Source organism: Sorex araneus, chromosome 3 (genome assembly GCF_027595985.1).
Source record: "Sorex araneus isolate mSorAra2 chromosome 3, mSorAra2.pri, whole genome shotgun sequence".
Taxonomy (NCBI): Eukaryota; Metazoa; Chordata; class Mammalia; order Eulipotyphla; family Soricidae; genus Sorex; species Sorex araneus.
Window position 1 is genome coordinate 184,935,503 of NC_073304.1, and position 20,222 is coordinate 184,955,724.

A 20,222-nucleotide genomic window follows, 5' to 3' on the forward strand; every position below is an offset into this window, starting at 1 on the left:
CTTAAAGGCTACCCAGACGGGGCGACTCGAGATTTCACACCAGAACTGTGTTTTTCAACCTGGACTCAAGACTTGGAACATAGTTGAAAATTAGGGAAATAGGTTTAAAAAAAAAATTGACCCCGACGTGATTTGAACACGCAACCTTCTGATCTGGAGTCAGACGCGCTACCGTTGCGCCACGAGGTCAGCCGGCCACCAGCCTGAGCAGATCTCTTTATGACCAATTGGCAGCTAGGCGACTAGGTAAAGGAGATTTAAGTATGATGATTAAACGATCTTCCAGAAATTCGAAAACCCTATGGACGTGGTGGTTTCGCCTTGCTAGTCCCAGAGTTAAAAACAGGGCGGGCCTCACCCCGGGCGGCAGCGGTTTCGCGGGTTCCTGGCTCAGTTTTCTCTCTGATCACCCGGCAGAGGGTCCGGGCCACCTGAGTGAACCCGGGGCTCAGAGTCCAGCGAGGCCAAATTTGCAAGGAACGGTTGGAAGGACTGATAGCGGGCCAACCTGTTGAAGACTTTCCTCAGGACCCCTGAAGACTGAGATATTAGTCTCCCCCCAACAGCACTGCGGAAGGAAGAACGCGGTCCGTTTGCTGCGGAACTTTCCAAACGGCCGTCCACAAAAACCAGTTTTGGGCATTCTGACCTAAAAGGTCCAGGGGAGAGCCAATATTATTGTCAGAATGAAAGGTTTTGAAGAGTAATTTATATACAATGAAATGCAGGAATCTTAAGAAGTTTGTTTTATTACAACCTTTTCAAAATATAGGATCTCGGCCAGCTCTTCAAGCCCGTGTTCTCCCTTGAACACCTAGCTTGTTTGTCTGTTTCTTTACCTGCTTATTTTTCCACTCTGGAGAAGCCTCTGTGCTCTCCCAAACTCATATTTCTCTCCTTCTCTTCCCTCACATCTTTCTAAATACATTTCAACAGTGCTTCACAAAAAATTATATATATATAATCTATTTTATACAATATATAATATGTAAATCTATAATAACATAATATCTTCTTCACACACCAGAAAGTTGTTTTGTGTCTTCCCAATCCTTCTTGAGAGGCAATTGGTGTTCCTATCTACAACACCATAAATATCAGCATTTAAAAAAAAAAATCTGTCTTCTCCAGTCATTGTCATTCCCACTCCCATTTCCAGTCTTTCCAGGTCTGCAATCAGTGCTAAGGGGAACCACATGAGATGCTGGGAATCAAATTCCTTCTTTTTGTAATTTAATGTCTCAATGATAGTGCTGTATAAGATTCAGAAGGAAAACTTTAAAAAGGATTATTGTTTAATATTTTTGACCCAAATGCTTTTTGGTCATGCCCAGCGGTGCTCAGGATTTATTAAAAGCTCAGTACTTGGGGACCATATGAGGTGCTGGGATTTAACTCCAGTGATCAGTCTTTGGATTATCTCTCCAGCCCTATTTAAAGCATTTTATTTATGTACATATGTTCCCCCACCACCATCAGGGATTCCTGAATGGAGAGCCATGAGTAACCCCTGAGCACTACAGGCTGTGACCCCCAAACAAAAATGAAACAAACAAAAAGTAATTTGGTGGGACAGAAAGATAATACAGGGACAAAGTACTTGCCTGCATGCAGCTGACCATGTGTGGTTCCCAGCACAAGGAGTGATCCCTGAGCACAAAGTCAGGAATAAACCCTTGCCAACGCAACCCAAAAACATAAAATAATTTGACTTCAGAAAAGTAAGAGAAATAAAAGAATTCCCATGTGTCTCCAATGAAGCTTTATCATTCTGTGTCTACAGACATGTGTATATACATATATATATTTTTTAATTTTTTATTGAGTCAACATGTGGAAAGTTACAAAGTTTTCAGGTTTAAATCTCAGTTATACAATGCTCGAATACCCATCCCTTCACCAGTGCTCATATTCCACCACCAAGAATCCCAGTATAGCTCCACCCGGCCCCCTCACACCCCAACCCCCCCCACGCCCCTAGTCCCCCACCCTAAGCCCCCCCCCGCCGTATACATATATTTTTGTTTTGTTTTGGGGATGCCATCATGCTTCTTCCACTTCTCCCTCTCTGCCCCTTTCCTGAATTTCTTCCCGAAACAGGATCATCCATATCCTGGTTCAAGGATGCTGGTTGATGATTTCTTACACTCTGCAACCCCCTGAATTAAGCTGAAAAAAAACTCTGGAGGTTGGGGGGTCTGGTTAGGGAAGTTGGCAGCGGAAATCAGTATTGAGATCTGGGTCGTGTCTGGAGTTGCCCCAGGCGCTCCTGGAGACAGGCAGCTGGCTAATGGAAGTGTCATCCACCCCTCCACTTTCGCTTCCCGTATTCTCCTTTAAGAGCAATGCTAAGGGTTGGAGCCGAAGGCACAGATCAACCTAAGTGACAGCCGTTTTGGACCCCCGTTTTGACTCGCTGCTTTGCGCACCCGGGGAGCACGCGGTGCCCGGGGCACGGCGCGGCCGTTTCCGGCTGACGCCCGGGCGCGGCGGGCTTGGCGGTGCGCGGGGCCACGCCGCGTTTTCCTGGCTGCGGTGCCATTGAGACCCGACCATCACCAGCGAACCACACAAACATGCAACCGTTAGGAACTCCACGGAGCGTCGTCGACAGCTCTCGCGAGAAGTTGTGAGATCCGGTTGCTGCCCCTCTTTACGCAGTTGCCACGGTAACCGGGCGGCGACGGCGCGGGCCGCAGGAGGTGTTGGTTCAGCTTTCCCTGCTGGCTCGGGGGACTTCTGGAGCGGGCCTCTTTGAGCTTTCGGGCCTAGAACCCACGCCCTCTGCTCCGGGGTTCTGGGGGCAATGGGCCAGATCTCAGAACTCGTGCCCTCACGCTTCTTGACGCTCTTGGCACATCTGGTGATCGTCATCACCTTATTTTGGTCCCGGGTAAGACCCAAGTCCGCCCTCCCCGCCCGGCCTATTCCCATCTCGCGGTGGTCCCACCCCAGTCTCAACCTTCCCCAGCCCGGTTGTCCTCCCACTCCCCACGGCCCCGAGACCTGTCCCGTTTCACTTTCTTCCTCTGTACCCTGCCCCGCAGGACAGCAACGTCGAGGCCTGCTTGCCTCTCGCCTACACCGCCGAGGAGTATGAGAAACAGGACATTCAGTGAGCAATGGGGCGGGGGATTCTGAATTCCCTGGGAGCGGGAGTGGAGAAGGTTTTAGAAGTCCAGGAAGTCTGAGCTAGCTCTCTTCCTCTCTGCAGGTTGGTGATTGCTCTTTCTGTCACCCTGGGCCTCTTTGCAGTGGAACTGGCTGGTTTCTTATCAGGAGTTTCCATGTTCAACAGCACCCAGAGCATCATTTGTATCCTTTCTGCCTATGCCCCTTCCTGCACGAATATTATTGTGTGCTTCCTGGCACAATATTGTCTGTCCCAGAGGCAGACAGCATCTCACAAGTTGAAATATAAATTAGTCAGTGCAGAAAATTTATTTCATTTTTTTTGAGCCACACCTGTAGGTGCTCAGGGCTTTACTTCTGGCTCTGCTGTCAGGGATCACTCCTGGTGGGCTTAGGGGGTGACCATAGGGGTTGACAGATATAGAACCCAGGTTGGCCATATGCCAGGCAGGCAAGGGTAAACCCCCTACCCGCTGTACTATTGCTCCATTCCAGTGCAGAAAATTTAATACAATGGGTGGTTATTTGTTAAATTTCTGCTGTGTACCAGGCATTTGAAATCTTACAATGGAAGTAATACATAGTTGCATTGTTTTGGGTTTTTTTTTTGAGGGAGGGGGCATAGGGAGGCAAACCTGATGGTGTACAGAGTTTACTCCTGGGTCTGGACTCAGGGGTCACTCCTGGAGATTCTCAGAGGACATATGTAGTGCCAGGAATCAAACTGGGCATGTTAGGCCCTATCCACTATGCTGTTGCTCAGGCCACAGTAACAAAGTTTTAAATACATTTTATTATAGATAACATGGCTACAAGATGTTAACATTTGTGGCATTGATGTACAAAGTTACTGCATCAGCTCCTCCCACCAAAGAGCTCAAGACCCTCCACAGTTGTCCTCATTTGAGTAGCTAAGTTTTAAACCTTTAGAAAGGGGCAGACCTCTGTTAATTCATTGTGATAAACGCTGGGTTCTAGGAATGTATATAAGGCACTCTAGAAACTCAGAAACTGGAAGTGAAGTAAACAAATTAGGAAAGGCTCTTGTCACTTGAATTGTGGACCGAAAGGACTGGAGGGTGATTCCAGATAAGGGATGGTTGTAGCCCTGGTGGTTGTTTGGAGGTGCCGTCATGCTTCTTCCACTCCTTCCCTCTCTGTCCTCTTACTGCATTCCTTCCCGAAACAGTCTTCTTCATATCCTGGTTCAAGGATGCTGATCTTTATTTTATTTTATTTTATTTTTGGTTTTTTGGGTCACACCCAGCAATGCACAGAGGTTACTCCTAGCTCATGCACTCAGGAATTACTCCTGGCAATGCTTGGGGGACCATATGGGATGCTGGAATCGAACCCGGGTAGGCTGCGTGCAAGGCAAATGCCTCTCGCTGTGCTATTGCTCCAGCCCCTGCTAATCATTTTTTACACTATGCAAACCCCTCAATTAAGCTGAACAAAACTCTGGAAGTGGGAGTCTAGTGAGGGGAGGGATGGTACTGCAGGTTCAGCTCTGACTACTATGGCTAATCTAAAACTCAAATGACAAAAATGACTCTGGCCTTTATAGTATGAGGGAGCAAGAGGTGAATCTGTATGCAGTATGCAGTTGCCAGTCCCACCACTGGCCTTTTTCCGGCCTGTCACCATATTATCCATCCAAAGGTTTTCCTTGACTCATGCTCTCCTAAGCCATAGGAGCTCACTGTAGTGCATCTGTGGCCCTTTCCTTTTTCATATCTGAGCGTTGGGAATGTACCACATACTGGTATATTTTTGCCTTTTGCAGGTATGGTAGCACCCTATATTGGGAGATGGAGGAAGAAGGCTTAAATCCTAAGATTTCCCTCACTTTATTTATTTAGTTTTTCTTGATCCCTCCTGGTGGTACTCAGGGTTTACACCTGGCTCTCCACTCGGATCACTCCTGGTGGAACCTTACATGATCCCTTGAGTCCCACCAGGAGTGATCTGAGTGCAGAGCCAGGAGTAAACCCTGAGTACCACCAGGAGGGATCAAAAATTGGGGACCAGGGCTGGAGCAATAGCACAGCGAGCGAGTAGGGCGTTTGCCTTGCATGCGGCCGACTGGGTTCTAATCCCAGCATCCCATATGGTTGCCTGAGCACCGCCAGGGGTGATTCTTGAGTGAAGAGCCAGGAGTGACCCCAGTGCATCGCCGGGTGTGACCCAAAAACCAAAAAAAAAAAAAAAATTGGGGACCAGGGGCTGGAGCAGTAGCACAGCGGTAGGGCATTTGCCTTGCACGTAGCCGACCCAGGTTCAGTTCCCAGCATCCCATATGGTCCCCTGAGCACTGCCAGGAGTAATTCCTGAATGCAGAGCCAGGAGTAACCCCTGTGCATTGCCGGGTGTGACCCAAAAAGTAAAAAAAAAAAAAATTGGGAATCATACCCAGTCAGCCGCATGCAAGGCAGCTGCCCACTATACAATCTCTTCAGCCCTGTTTCCCCCACTCCTGATTCTGTTTAGGAGACCAGTTCACTAAACACCTGCAGTCTTCTGATGTTTCCTAGTCCCCGATCTGTATTTTGGAGGGGGTGTTTCTAGTTTGGGGATTTGGGAATTTATTTTGGAAAGGGAGTCTAAAAACATCTCCTACTATCTGCAGTGCCCTCCCAGCTGTCACTGAAATGGCATTATTTATCAGTGTCTTTGTGCTGAAAAAGAAACCTTTCTGATCACCTCATAACGGAACTTAGACGTGAAGGCTCATCCCTGGAAGAAGGAAAGCAAAGGCTTAAATCTTCCTAAAATTTTATTTGTTAATGAACTTCAGTATTAGGATAAACTCTTTTGATCTGGGATTATCAGCATGTATACTTATTTTTTTGTTTAAATAAAATGTGTATTCCTGCCCACCCCCTCCCCCCCAAACACACACACTTGGGAGCCACACCCGGCTGTGTTCAGGGCTCACTCTTAGCTCTGTGCTCAGAGCTCACTTGTGGATGGACTTGAAGCTAAAATATAATTCTATAGTAAAATCAAGACATACAAGTAACAGACAAAAGACACCAAGGTCCAGCGGTGTCCCCACTCGAACTTCTCCACAGCAAAGGGCCCAGATGCACAACTCCTGAACTCTGCATACCTCCACAGCATTCCAGTGCGATAGCACAGCAAACCCGGTGGGGAAGATGCATAGAAGCCCACAGAGCTCATGAATGAGAACAACACAGCCGGCGTAAGCAGCACCAACCAAGTCAATAAGTCTTCAAACAATAACTTTAGTGACACTATTATGAATATGTTTAATGAGATCAAAGAAATAATTGCACAGGTAGTCTGCAAAGCCAAAAGTGCAGAAGAATGAGTGCTGAAATGAGAAAACTACGAGCAAAAATGAAGTGCATGTAGGTGATTAAAGAACTCAATAAAGGGACTGGAGATAGTACAGTGGGTAACTTTGCTCATGGAAGACCCAGGTTTGAACTGTGTCTCACTGGTGGACCACTAGGAGTTACCAGGGACCCCATATGGTCCACCAGGAGTGGTCCCTGAGTTATAGAGCCGGAATAATCCTTGAGCACTGCTGGGTATGGCATCAAAACAAAGTATTTTGGGGGTTGGAGAGATAGTATATCGAGTAGGACTCTTGATTTCGTGAAGCCTGAGTTTGGTCCCAGGCAAAACAAAACTGCTCAGCACATAGTATTGAATATGGCATTCACTCATGGTGCTTATGGTTGCCCTCTATTATATATATATTTTTGCTTTTTTTTTTCTTTTGGAGGGGGGTCACATCTGGCGATGCACAGGGGTCACTCCTGGCTCTGCTCTCAGGAATTACCCCTGGCAGTACTCAGGGGACCATATGGGATGCGGGTAGGGCATTTGCCTTGCACCTGGCTGACCCAGGTTCGATTCCCAACATCCCATATTGTCCTCTGAGCACCATCAGGAGTGATTCCTGAGTGCAGAACCAGGAGTAACCCCTGAGCATCGCCTGGTGTGACTCAAAAAGAAATCAGTGAATTAAAAGTTTTATTAATGACATTGTAATGCTACCTGTGGTGTACTCGATATGCCAAAAACAGTAACAACAATGTGTGGGGTCCCGTCCTGACCAGCAGGGAGGACCCTTTGTGGGACTGAGAAGGGGACACAGCGGAATGAACAGACCAAGACACAGAGCCAGAAAGCAGCAAGGAGAAAAAGAGAGTTTATTCTACTAGCAGCTACTATTTATACCTTTTCTGCTGGGGGGAAATGGTGTCTGGATCCACATACAAATGCATATTGACGTGTCCTTTTGTTACAGGCATAGGCTATTGAGAAACAAATGGCGACCATAGTGGCAACCTTGCTACAAGCCTCTGTTAGAATCAGAGAGCCAGGCTGTCTGACTAGGAGAGAAGAGCCAGGCTTGTAAAGCGGCTCCCTACAACAATGGTTTTCATTTCCCTGATCCTGAAAGAGCCCCCAATATGCCATCAAGCTACACTAGCACGTGACATGGACAAATGGAGACGTTACTGGCACCAGCTTGAGCAAATTTATGAACAAGGGGATGATTGTGATAGTGATATTAATGACAAAGAAGACAGGATTATTACCATAATCAGACACAAATACAAAATAAAAGAACATAACATATTTTAGATACCAAAGTTGAAAACTTATGTTACTGGCACCAGCTTGAGCAAATTTATGAACAAGGGGATGACTGTGATAGTGATATTAATGACAAGACAGGATTATTACCATAATCAGACACAAATACAAAATAAAAGAACATAACATATTTTAGATACCAGAGTTGAAAACTTATGTATCTAAATGAGAGTAGGCTATGTTTGTTTTTGTTTTGGGGCCAATAAAAAAACACCTGGCAATGCTGGGTTGGGGGGTATTACTCCTAGCTCTGCACTCAGAGATCACACCTGTGGTGCTCCCAGACCATATTGGGTTGCCAGAGATCAAACCCGGGCCACCATGTGCAAGGCAAGCACCTTACCTACTATACTCTCTCCAGTTCCAGCATTTATATTATATTGCATTAAATGATTTTAATTTTTTTATTTACAATAGGTTAATAGGTGCAATCAGTCACCACAAATTGACCTATTTTCTGATTTTCAAATGCAATTTCTCTGCATTTGCCAGTTTTCTTAAGTTTTGTTGGAGCAAGTAATATCAACTAAATTTGTTTTGTGACTACTAAGGTCGCAAGCTGGGGATAGGGAGGGAAACTGGGACGCTGGTTAAATGAAGTTCACATCAGGTGGATTTTGTTTTAGAACATTGTATGCCTGAAACATTGTATTATGAATAAATTTATAAATCATGTTTTAAAAATTGTTTTAAATTATTTTTTATTGAATCACTCTGGGATCCTTACAAAGCTGTTCATGATTAGGTTTCAGTCATACACTGTTCTAACGCCCATCCCTCCACCAGTGTACAATTTCCCAACACCAGTGTCCCCAGGTAATCATGGTGTTTTAATTTAAAAAAAAATTCTATTTTTTTGGGGGGGGATTAAAAAAAAATTCTTAAAGATACATAAATATGAGGGAGAAAGTGTGGCCAAACTGCTGGAACAACGGAAAGCCGACTTTGCAGATCTTGAGCTATTATGTATCGCTTTTATTCAGTTATTACGGTAGAATCCTGGCAGTCGGAAGGGGGCGGAATTATGTAAAATGTAGGACGCTGAGGCCCGCTGGTCCCTAGTGAGTGAAGCATTGTGGGAGAAGTTAGCTTTCGATTTTTTTCGCAGCCAAGAGGAAGAAATCTATTTTTAACATTCTCAAATAGAGGCAGAAATAATAACGGGGACAAGTAACTGAATTTAGTTTGCCGAGGTAACCCGTTTTATTCTCGCCGTAACTGAAAGCTGCATCCTTTCTACTGAGTTCGGAATGCCGGTGAGTTAAGTCTTATCGTCAGGTAGGATAATCCTTACCTGTTCCTCTTTTCAGAGGGCAGATAGAAAATGATGATTGGAGTTCGCATGATACGTGATTATACGTCTCTGCGTGATTAGGGCCTGCAACACCCTAATCGCTCCTATCTGATTCTTCCTGACGATACACTTTTACAGCTTTAAAAGTTAGTGTGGTTTTGCGTAGCTTTAACAGTTTAAGGGCTCTCCGTTAAACGCCGTTTAAGGGTAATCTGTTGATGTTATATAGTGCTAGCTAGGTCCTTAATTGTAGTAGTACTGTCAGTCGGTAGTAGTCCGTGGTGTTTCACTGAGATGAGTAGGTATAACGTTGCTTTGGAAGTTGCAGCTTTTCTCTCTTGTTTGTGAGTATTCGTCATACAAGTTTGTTTTAATGCTGTTTTTCGGGGCTGTGTTCCGTTCGGGGTTTGGCTTTTTGCTGTCTTTAATCGTGGGTCAGGTGGGCATCTTAACGTCATTATTTTTTGTAATGCTTCACGTTTGACCTTTTTCCAGTTCTCTTTTTTCCAGCGACCCTTTTTCGCTGTATCACTATCACCGTTGTTCGTCGATTTAGGGTGGTTGCCAGTAACGTCTCTATTCGTAGCCGACTTGAGATTTTAGCAGTCTCTTCTTAATCGTCTTTTTCGCCAATTGATTTGGAGACTCCTGGTGGGTCTCGGGGAACCAGATGGGGTGGAGTGCCAGGAATCGAGCAAGGTCAGCTGCATGTTAGGCAAGCACCTACTTGCTGTATTTCCAAATCTTACAAATAAACTTGTTTGTTTTTGTTTTTGGCCACATTGGGGGATAGAAGCTGGGTCTGCAGTGTGCAGGCAGACTCACTATCTGCTGTACCACAAATAAACTTTTAAAACAAAGTTAATACTCAAAATTCATTACTTGGGGCCGGAGCGATAGCACAGCGGGTAGGGCATTTGCCTTGCACGCGGCCAACTCAGGTTCGATCCTCGGCATCCCATATGGTCCATATATCCCATATGGTCCCCCAAGCACCGCTGGGAGTAATTCCTGAGTGCAAAGCCAGGAGTAACCCCTGAGTGCAAAGCCAGGAGTAACCCCTGAGCATCGCTGGGTGTGACCCCCCCAAAAAAAGCAAAATTCATTACTTTCTGGTTATTTTTGGTACATTTTACTATTATATGTCTTTCTTATATTTGTTGTATCTGTATGGAAGAAATACTAAGTAATAAACTAATGTTAACTCACTGTTAATTACTCATTTGGTTAGTAATTTGAAATTAGTATTGCAAGGATTATTTATACCACAGAAATAAGAAAATTATTTTAATTGAAATTCAATTTAGAAGTATGTCTTGGGGCTAGAGGAATAGTGTAGTGGGCAGGGTGCTTGTCTTGCACATGACCGATCTGATTCCATCCCTGGCACCCTATATGGTCCCCCAAGTCTGTCAGGAGTGATCTCTGAGCAGAGCCAGGAGTCAACCTTGAGCACTGCCAGGTATAGCCACAAGACAAACAAGAAAAAGCGTGTCTTGGCCTGAAGAAATAGTTGAGGAAATAAAGCACTTGCCTTCCATGGGTCCTATCCATGTTTGAATCCTGGATACCACATATGGTCCCCCATACTGCCAGGATAAAGTCCTGAGCACTGCTGGGTGTAGCTCAAAAACAAAAAAAAGTATCGTGTCTTGGGCCAAGGGACTGTGGCCCTTGTTCAGATCCACATAGGGTCACTTGAGCACTACCAGGTCGGCCTCCAAAACAAAGGCAAAGTATGTCTTACTATTTCATTGTTAATAACATAAAAATGTCTAGAGGATATCCTAGCAGGATATGGAAACTAGTAACATTTAATAAAAAGAATCAGTGAAGTCATTGAGGAGCCAAGTTTCAACATGTCTTCATTTTATATCTTATTCAAAAATGCAAGTAAAAATTTTTAAGCAAAGAAACTAGAAGAGATAGGCTCAAAACAAAGGTTTGCAAACTGGAGAACCAGGTTCAATCCTCAGTACTGTATGGTCCCCTGAACACCGGAAACAAACCCTCCAGCACAGAGATGAGCCCCGCCCCTGCCAAATCAGTAAAACAAACAAAAATATCAACAAATATTGAAGTTGAAATATTTGTAGTGAGGATAAAACTACAAAATTGTGAATATGAGTGGAATCTAGAATAAAAACTATTGTAGCATCAGGGATGTGGCCCAGGATGAGATCCTGATGGTTCAGTCCCTGGCACTATAATATCTGGTTATGCTATTCCTGGTTCTGTATTCCACAGTTGCTTTCAATGATGCCAAGGCTTAGGGACTTTATGGTGCAAGGAAGCAAACACAGCTCTGTACTCAGGGCCCACTGGGTTCAATTTTTGGCATTCTATATGAGTGTCCCTCGCATCCCAGTACAGAGCCAGAAGGAAACCCTGAGCACCACTGTGGTGTGCACCTGCCCCTGCCCCTCCCCCCAAAAAAGTATGTGCTTAGCCTGTTGACAATCCTCTGTGCCCTTTATTACATAGTCTTTTTCTTTTTAACTTTTTTTTTTGGTCACACCTGGTGATACGCAGGGGCTACTCCTGGATCTGTACTCAGGAATTACCCCTGACAGTGCTCAGTGGACCATATGGGATGCTCGGAATTGAACCTGGGTTGGCCACGTGCAAGGCAAACGCCCTACCTGCTGTGTTATTGCTCCAGCCCCTTACGTAGTCTTTAATTGGTAAAATTTATAACAAGCTATATGCATCCATAATGCTTTTTTTTTTTCTTTTTGGGTCACACCCTGCGATGCACAGGGGTTACTCCTGGCTTTGCACTCAGGAATTACTCCTGGCGGTGCTCAGGGGACCATATGGGATGCCGGGGATCGAACCCGGGTCGGCCGCGTGCAAGGCAAACGCCCTACCTGCTGTGCTATCCCTCCAGCCCCCATAATGCTTTCTTTTGTTTGTTTTTGTTTTGGGTCCATATCCAGAAATGCTCAAGGCTTTCTCCTGGCTCTGCACTCAGGAATTACTCCCAGTGGTGGGCTGGAGTGATAGCACAGTGCGTAGGGCGTTTGCCCTTGTACACAGCTGAACTGGGTTCCATTCCCAGCATCCCATATGGTCCCCTGAGCACCGCCAGGAGTAACTCCTGAGTGCAGAGCCAGGAGTAACCCCTGAGCATCGCCGGGTGACCCAAAAAGCAAAAAAAATAAATAAATAATTACTCCCAAGGGTGCTCAGGGGACCACATAGGATGCCAGTGATCGAACCAGGTTGGCTGTGTGTGAGACAAATGCCCTCCCTCTGTACTATCTCTCCAGCCCCTATGTGTTTATATATATATATATATATATATATATATATATTGCTTTTTGTGTCACACCTGGCAATGCAGAGGGGTTACTCCTGGCTCTGCACTCAAGAATTACTCCTGGCGGTGCTCAGGGGACCATATGGGATGCTGGGAATTGAACCCAAGTCGGCCACGTGCAAGGCAAACACCCTACCCGCTCTGCTCTCGATCCAGCCCCTCTATGTGTTTATGTTTGAGACTTGGTTGTTCAACATTTACCAGTGCATTCCTTCCTGATTATCCCAAGAATCTTCTCATCACCTTGATTTTCTTCTTCCTAAATCCAGAGATTGTTTTTCAGCCTTGAACCTGAATTATGTACAGCAAGAGAATATCTCACCCGAACGGCAGAGCCTGGCAAGCTACATGAGGCATAATCAATATGCCGAAAACAGTAACAAGTCTCAAAATGGAGTTGTTACTGGTGCCCGCACAAGCAAATGATGAGCAACGGGATGACAGTAACAGTGATATATTATATTGAGCACTCTTTTTTTTTTTTCTTTATGGGTCACACCCGACAATGCACAGTGCTTACCCCTGGTTAATGCACTCAGAAATTACTCCTGGCAGTGCTCGGGGGACCATATTGAATGCTGGGAATCGAACCAGGGTCAGCTGCATGCAAGGCAAATGCCCTACCACTGTGCTATCGCTCCAGCCTCTGAGTACTCCTTTCTTTTGAAATTTGTTCATCCTTGGCCTTAGAAGCTGGTTCCCCTGCTTTTACCTCTGACTGTTTGCACTGTTAGTCCAAAACCCAATAAATTTGAGTAATTACAGTCTCTCAGTCACTGAAGACATAATACCTGATTGTCTTTTTAATTTTTCCTTTAAATGTTAGTCATTGGGCTGGGAATATAGCTCAGTGGTAAAGAATGTACCTCACATGTATGAAGCCTCAAGTTTGACTACTGGCACTACACATACATACTTATATACAAAAAGTACCTAAATGTTGATGGTTGGTGACCACTACTTCTTGGGTGACCATCATTTTTTGTCTTCAACTGATATGTTGCTGATTTCTAAAATTTAAATCTTGTGAGCCTTTAGTCCAGAGCTGAGACAATGAGAGCAAACTGCAGACCCAATCCTAGATTCTGTAGATCAGAAAAATATAACAAAGCTAGAATAAAACAAATGAATTTTGTTGGGGGTGTCTTATCATTGAAGTTGGGAAATACAGACTGGGATATCATCCCAATTTGTATCCTTTTTATTTTGGAGGGGCTTTGTGTTGCATGAATGTTAGGAAGCACTGAGATAAGGAACCCGGAAGAAATGTGTTTCGTGGAGGACCAAGGTTCTCTCTGACTCTTGGCAAAGGTAGAGAGCTCTGTAGTCTCCTTTTATTGATCATGGTACCTCAAAAGGCACGATACAGTGATATCAAAGACATGAAAGAAAATTACAGAAAGAACATTGAGACAGCGAAACATATTGTTTCCTTGTACCTGTAGGCCTGTAGCCTCAGGGGGAAAAGATACAAAGCCAGAACTGAAACCTTTCTTGGGCTACAGGCACCTGGAATTACATCCCAAAGACTAGGCTGGGCTGCCACCTGAAATCTACACTTTAAATACAAACTGGGCAGGCACCTGAAATCTACATCCCAAAGACTAGGCTGGGCCAGAGCCTGCATTTTGCAATATCAGAGGTCAGGCCTGGCTAACACCTTAGATCTGCATGTCAAAGACCGGCCAGGCTTCAGTGAGAGAAGGAAAACTGCTCTTTTCAATATACTGAAATTATTTTTCAGAAGGCAGCTTGAAGGGGGAAAATGTTCCGCTTCGTCCAAACCAGTCAGGACACACAAGAAATCTCGCCCATTATCATGAATTCCTATGTTCCTGTCCGTAATACGGTACAGTATACAAGGGTTTGCCCTGATAGCTCAGTCCAGCCCCAACAGCTTTGAGTTCACTTTTGGAGGTGCTCAGGTCTTACTCCTGACTGTGCTCAGGGATCATTTTTTTTTTCTTTTTGGGCCACACTCAGCGATGCTCAGGGGTTACTCCTGGTTTTGCACTCAGAAATTACTCCTGGTGATGAAGGGGGACCATGTGGGATGCCGGGAATCGAACCTGGGTCAGCCGTGTGCAAGGCGAAGGCCCTACCTGCTATGCTATCTCTCTGGTCCTAGGGATAACTCTTGCTGGCGTTCTGGGTTGGCCGCGTGCAAGACAAGTATTTGAACCTCGCCTCCCAACCCTCCCCCACTCCTTTGTATCTTTTGGGAGTTTCTTTGTCTAAAGAGATTTTGAAGGTTTTTGTTTACTTTTTGGTGTGAGGGCTGTACTCTGAACTTGGTGCAGTGTGAAACTTCTGCTAATGCTGGGATTGAACCCAAGGCTCCCTGGCTCCTGGCTCCTGTGTATATCCAGCCCTTTAGCCCTAGATCACTATTATTATTTTTTTTTTGAGGAGGGATCAGGGGGTCATGCTCAGGGGTTACTCCTGGCTCTGCACACAGGATTTATTCCTGGTGGTGCTCAGGGAACCATACGGGATGCCAGGGATGGAACCCAGGTCAGTTGCATGCAAGGCAAGTGTACTGTCTTTCTTGCCCCCTGCTGATTGGATTTTTAAATTTGCTTTTCTAGAAAAAGATTTCTTCTAAAGGCAAAAAACCCTGAAGAGGGGCTGGAGCAATTGTACAGCAAATAGGGTGTTTGTCTTGAACACAGCTGACCCGGGTTCAGTCCCCAGCATCCCAAATAGCCTCCTGAGCACCACCAGGAGTAACCCCTGAGCATCCCCAGGTGTGACCCAAAAAGCAAAAAAAAACCAAAAAAACACAAAAAAACTGAAGACTTGGTTTTGGGACCAGAGCAGATAGGGCATTTGCCCTGCACAAAACCAATCAGGGTTCAATCTCCAGTATCCCATAGGTCATCCGAACACCACCAGGAGTAGTAATTCCTAAGTGCAGAGTCAGGAATAACTTCTGAACATCGACAGGTGTGACCTCCAAACAAAAACAGAGACAAGAAGAAGTGGGGGGAGTGGGAGGAAGAAGAGGGAGGAGGAGGGAGGAGGTGGTGAGGAGGGAAGAGGAGGGAGTAACTTAAAAAAAAAAAATCACGGGTAGGGCATTTGTCTTGCACGTGGTCGACCCGGGTTCGATTCCCAGCATCCCATATGTTCCCCTGAGCACCACCAGGGGTAGTTCCTGAATGCAGAGCTAGGAGTGACCTCTATGCATCGCCAGGTGTGACCCAAAAAGCAAAAATAAATAAATAAATAAATAAATAAAATCACAGTGCCAAAGAGATAGTACAAGGTTTTAGACTGTGAAATCTGGTTGGATTTCTGGCACTGCAAATGGTCCTTTAAGCACCACCAGGAATGAGCTCTAAGCACAGCTGGCTGTGGCCCAAAGGCCAGCAACAATAAATTCTATATGGACCTCAGCATCTCAGGGTATTGTCCGAAAAATATATATATATGCATATATATATATATATTACATGCTTTAGGGATGTACTACTCCTACTACCAAATGCAAATATTCCCTGGGGACCAGAGCAATAGAACAGCAAACAAGGCAAGCGTCACTCCTGGGTTCATTCACCATCATCCCATATTGTTCCCCACGCCACCAGAAGTGCTCCCTGAGTGCGAATCAGGAGTAAGCCTTGCACTGCTTGGTGTAGTTTCAAAACAAAACAAATTCTCCACCATAGTCCATTAGACCCTTTATTTTATTCCCTTTCTCTACCCCTCCCCCACAGCATACTCTTAATTCTGAGTTTTAAGAATTTGGTGTGTGTGTGTGTGTGTGTGTGTGGAGGGGGTACAGTGGTAGGGCATTTACCTTATACATGGCCAACCTAGGTTTGATCCACAGCATCCCATATGGTCCCCCAAGCACCACTCGGATAGTTCCTGAGTGCAGAGTGAGAGTAACCCCTGGCATCTCTAAGTGTGACCCAACCCCTCAGGGGGTGGACTATACCATGCAGTGGTCAGGACTTACTACTGACTGTTCTCAGGGATCACTCCTGCCAGTGCTTGGGGAATTCTTACATGGTGCCAGGGACTCACACTAAGATTGTCTGCATGCAAGTGACTTAATCCCTCTCTGTCTCTGTCTCTCTCTCTGTCTCTCTGTCTGTCTCTGTCTCTGTCTCTGTCTTTCTCTCTCTCCCTCTCTCTCGCAAGAGGATTAAAAGAATTTTGTTTGGGGCTGGAGCGATGGTACAGCAGGTAGGGTGTTTGCCTTCATGCAGCCAACCTGAGTTCAATTCTCAGCATCCCATATGGTCCCCTGAGCACTGCTAGGAGGAATTTCTGAGTGCAAAGCCAGGAGTAATCCCTGTGCATCACCAGGTGTGACCCAAAAAGAAAAAGAAAAAAGAATTTTGTTTTGTTTTTTGTGCCACACCTACCAGTGCTCAGTGCTTATCCCTGGCTCTGCTCAGAGGTCACTTCTGGTGGTGCTCGGGGACCACATGGAGTACTACAGACCAAAATTGGGTTTGCCACCTAAGTGGAAAGCACCCTGTCACTTGTACTATCTTTCTAGTCCCAGGTTTTCTTTTTTTAGAATATGTGTTCCTGGGTTGGAGAAATAGTACAATTTTGGGGCCACACCTGGTAGTGCTCAGGAGTTACTCCTGGCTCAGCACGCAGGAATCACTTCGGGCTTGGGGGACTATATGGGGTGGCCAGAATTGAACCTAAATTAGCCACCAAAGCATTTGTCTTGTAGAGCAAGACAAACGCTCTACCCACTATACTATTTTCCTGGCCTCTAGGGAGCAGGTTTTTTTTTTTTTGCTTTTTGGGTCACACCTGGGAATGCTCAGGGGTTACTCCTGGCTCTCTGCACTCAGGAATTACCCCTGGTGGTGCTCAGGGGACCATATGGGATGCTGGGAATCGAACCCGGGTCGGCTGCGTGCAAGGCGAATGCCCTACCCACTATGCTATCACTCCAGCCCCGGGAGCAGGTTTTTAATATATTTGGGGGGAGTGTATTTTTTGGGGGACTGTGCTCAGTAGGGCCAGGGGCCATTCCCAGTAATATTCAGCCAACTGACTTGATAGTTCAATTCTGCATCCTGGGGATATGGTACTCTCAGTCCCAAGAGTGCTGGGGATGTCCAGGGCTACACCCAGTGGCGCTTGGGAGTCAGTGCAGCTCTAAGGATTGAATTCAGGCCCTTAGATATTTAAAGTATGCACCCCTATACCTGAGCTATCTGAGCTATCTTCCCTTCCTATTGGGGCAAGCTAGGATACAGCCTGCATTCTCTTCTTTTTTTTGCTTTTTGGGTCACACCTGGCGATTCACAGGGGTTTCTCCTGGCTCATGCACTCAGGAATTACCCCTAAGGAATATGTCCTTCAAGCCGGGCAGGTATGATATGGGAGCACAGAATTAGATAGTGCAGGAGTTAAGGGACTTGCCTCATTGACATTGGTTAGATCCCCGTCACTGAATATCCCCTCACCTGAGCATGCAAGGGGGTTACTCCTGAGCACACATCCAGGAATTTTGGGTGTGACTCCTAAACCCTGCCGCCCAATAGAAGAAAGAAGATAAGAGAATCCTTTAAAGTAAAGGAAGAGAAATAGTGCACCCTGAGTTGGGATGGGGGCAAATAAAGGAATAGAAATGATAAGCCCTGAGTTGGGATGAGGGCCGTTCCTTAGTAGACTGTTCATTTCACTCATGGCTCTTCTAAGAGATTCCTTCCTTCCTTCCTTCCTTCCTTCCTTCCTTCCTTCCTTCCTTCCTTCCTTCCTTCCTTCCTTCCTTCCTTCTTTCTTTCTTTCTTTCTTTCTTTCTTTCTTTCTTTCTTTCTTTCTTTCTTTCTTTCTTTCTTTCTTTCTTTCTTTCTTTCTTTGTCACACCTGGCGATGCACAGGGGTTACTCCTGGCTCTGCACTCAGGAATTACCCCTGGTGGGCTTCTGAGAGATTTCTAGTCCTCAGGAATTTTCCCAGTAGGGATTGGAGTGATAGCACAGTGGATAGGGCACTCCTTGGGTCACACCACATCACTGGGTGTGACCCAAAAAGCAAAAAGCAAAAAAAAAAAAAGAATTTTCCCAGTAACCATCATTCTTCCTCTTCCCAGAGCGGCATTAGGTGGTCTGGAGATGATTGGTTATTCACTGGACTGCGAAAACCTGACAAAATTCAAAATCATGCTAGTCCAGAGACTCAAATCTGGGTGTTTATTTCAAGAACACTTAGGAAAAGGCTTGTGCCATCTGAATATCTGAAAAGCCACTAAATATATGAAGAAGCAGTGTGTGCCCTTCTGGCATTACAATGGTGGCGTTGGGAATTCTGCCTAGGCCAAATAGTGGGCTAGACATGAGGTTGTCAGCCCAAAAAAAGTGCTGAATTTTTACTGTGCATGCTTAAAAATGCAGAGCAGAATGCTGAACTTAAGGGTTTAGGTTGTAGACTGTCTGGTCACTGACCATATTCAGGTGAATGAAAGTACCCAACATGTACTGCAGAATGTACTGGGCTCATGTGCAAGGATTAAACCCTCCATGAATTCTCCCTGCCACATTGAGATGAACCCTATTGAAAAAAGAGCAAATCGTTCCCAAACCTGAAGAGGAAGTTGCGCAGAGGAAAAAGATATCACAGAAGAAACTGAGGAAGCAAATATTTATGGCCTGCAAATAAATTAAGCATAAAATAAACCAAAATCTAAGTTTAAAAAAATAAGCTTTGGGGGCTGGAGTGATAGCACAGCGGGGAGGGCGTTTGCCTTGCATGCGACCGACCCGGGTTCAATTCCCAGCATCCCATATGGTCCCCTGAGCACACGGCCAGGGGTAATTCCTGAGTGCAGAGCCAGGAGTGACCCCTGAGCATCGCTGGGTGTGACCCAAAAAGCAAGAAAAAAAAAAAAGCTTTGAGTTTGATGTAATACATTAATTTATTTTGCTTTTGTTTTCCTTACCAATAGAATGAAATCATTGAAGAGCCGCTGAAGAGAAAATGATCAAATATTTTGTCTATTTTCCTCAATGTATTTTATGAGGCTGGAGCGATAGATAGGACAGCAGGTAGGGTGTTTGCCTGGCACGCGGCTGGCCCAGTTTCGATTTCTCCGTTCCCTCTCGGAGAATCTGGCAAGCTACTGAGAGTATCCCAACCTAATGGCAGAGCCTGGCAAGCTACCTGTGGTGTATTTTATATGCCAAAACAGTAACATCAAATCTCACAACAGAGACGTTATTGGTGCCCACCTGTTCAAATCAATGAACAACGTGGCTACAGTGCTACAGTATTTTATGAATTTGGATTTAACATCCAATTCTTTGTTTTTTTTTTTTTCATCAATTTACATGTGACTGCCTAGTTTTTCCAACACTTATTATTAAAGAAAACACTTCTTTCCTTCTTATATTGTCCTTGCTCCTTTGCCATAAAACTATTGTCTAAATATATAAGAGTTTACTTCTGGGTTCTCAATTCTATTCCATTGGTTTGAATGAATATCTTGCTTTTATCCAATTACTACTTGTTTGATTGCTATAGTTTGATGGTAAAACTTAAATTGAAAACTACTCTGCTGGCAATCTTTTTTCTCAGAATTGCTTTTACTATGGGGGATATAATGGCTCCATAAAGTTTTAGTAATGTTTTTCCTATGTCCTTGAAGAATTCCACTGGAATTTTTTTTTCTTTTTGGGTCATACCCAGCGATGCTCAGGGGTTACTCCTGGCTTTGCACTCAGGAACTACTCCTGGCAGTGCTTGGGGGACCATATGGGATGCCGGGGATCGAACCCGTGTTGGCCGCGTGCAAGGCAAACACCCTACCCGATGTGCTATTGATCCGGCCCCTGGAATTTTGTTTTTGCTTTTGTTTTGGGG

The 20,222-nt window shown here is 45.2% G+C and overlaps 1 protein-coding gene and 2 non-coding genes across 7 annotated transcripts in view; 2 read left to right on the forward strand and 1 right to left on the reverse strand.

Moving 5' to 3' along the window:
• Positions 1–117: 117 nt before the first annotated feature.
• Positions 118–189, reverse strand: TRNAW-CCA (transfer RNA tryptophan (anticodon CCA)). The gene has a single exon. It is a non-coding gene; the product is annotated as a tRNA-Trp (tRNA).
• Positions 190–2,370: 2,181 nt separating this feature from the next.
• The window catches only part of TMEM107 (transmembrane protein 107), a 31,532-nt gene continuing 13,680 nt past the window's right edge, over positions 2,371–20,222 (forward strand). For 2 of the 5 annotated variants that reach the window (XM_055130065.1, XM_004604843.2), the window contains exons 1-5: positions 2,374–2,893; positions 3,048–3,115; positions 3,215–3,315; positions 4,822–4,918; positions 5,762–9,023. In XM_055130065.1, the coding sequence (XP_054986040.1) occupies positions 2,807–2,893; positions 3,048–3,115; positions 3,215–3,315; positions 4,822–4,918; positions 5,762–5,831 (423 nt within the window). In that variant the 5' untranslated portion in view covers positions 2,374–2,806 and the 3' untranslated portion in view covers positions 5,832–9,023. Of the gene's footprint in view, positions 2,894–3,047; positions 3,116–3,214; positions 3,316–4,821; positions 4,919–5,761; positions 9,024–12,652; positions 13,148–19,308; positions 20,004–20,222 lie in introns of those variants that run through there. The other 3 variants (XM_055130064.1, XM_055130066.1, XM_055130067.1) reach the window with 3 other exon arrangements.
• Positions 9,039–9,174, forward strand: LOC129403918 (U8 small nucleolar RNA). Its single transcript, XR_008629556.1, has one exon. It is a non-coding gene; the product is annotated as a U8 small nucleolar RNA (small nucleolar RNA).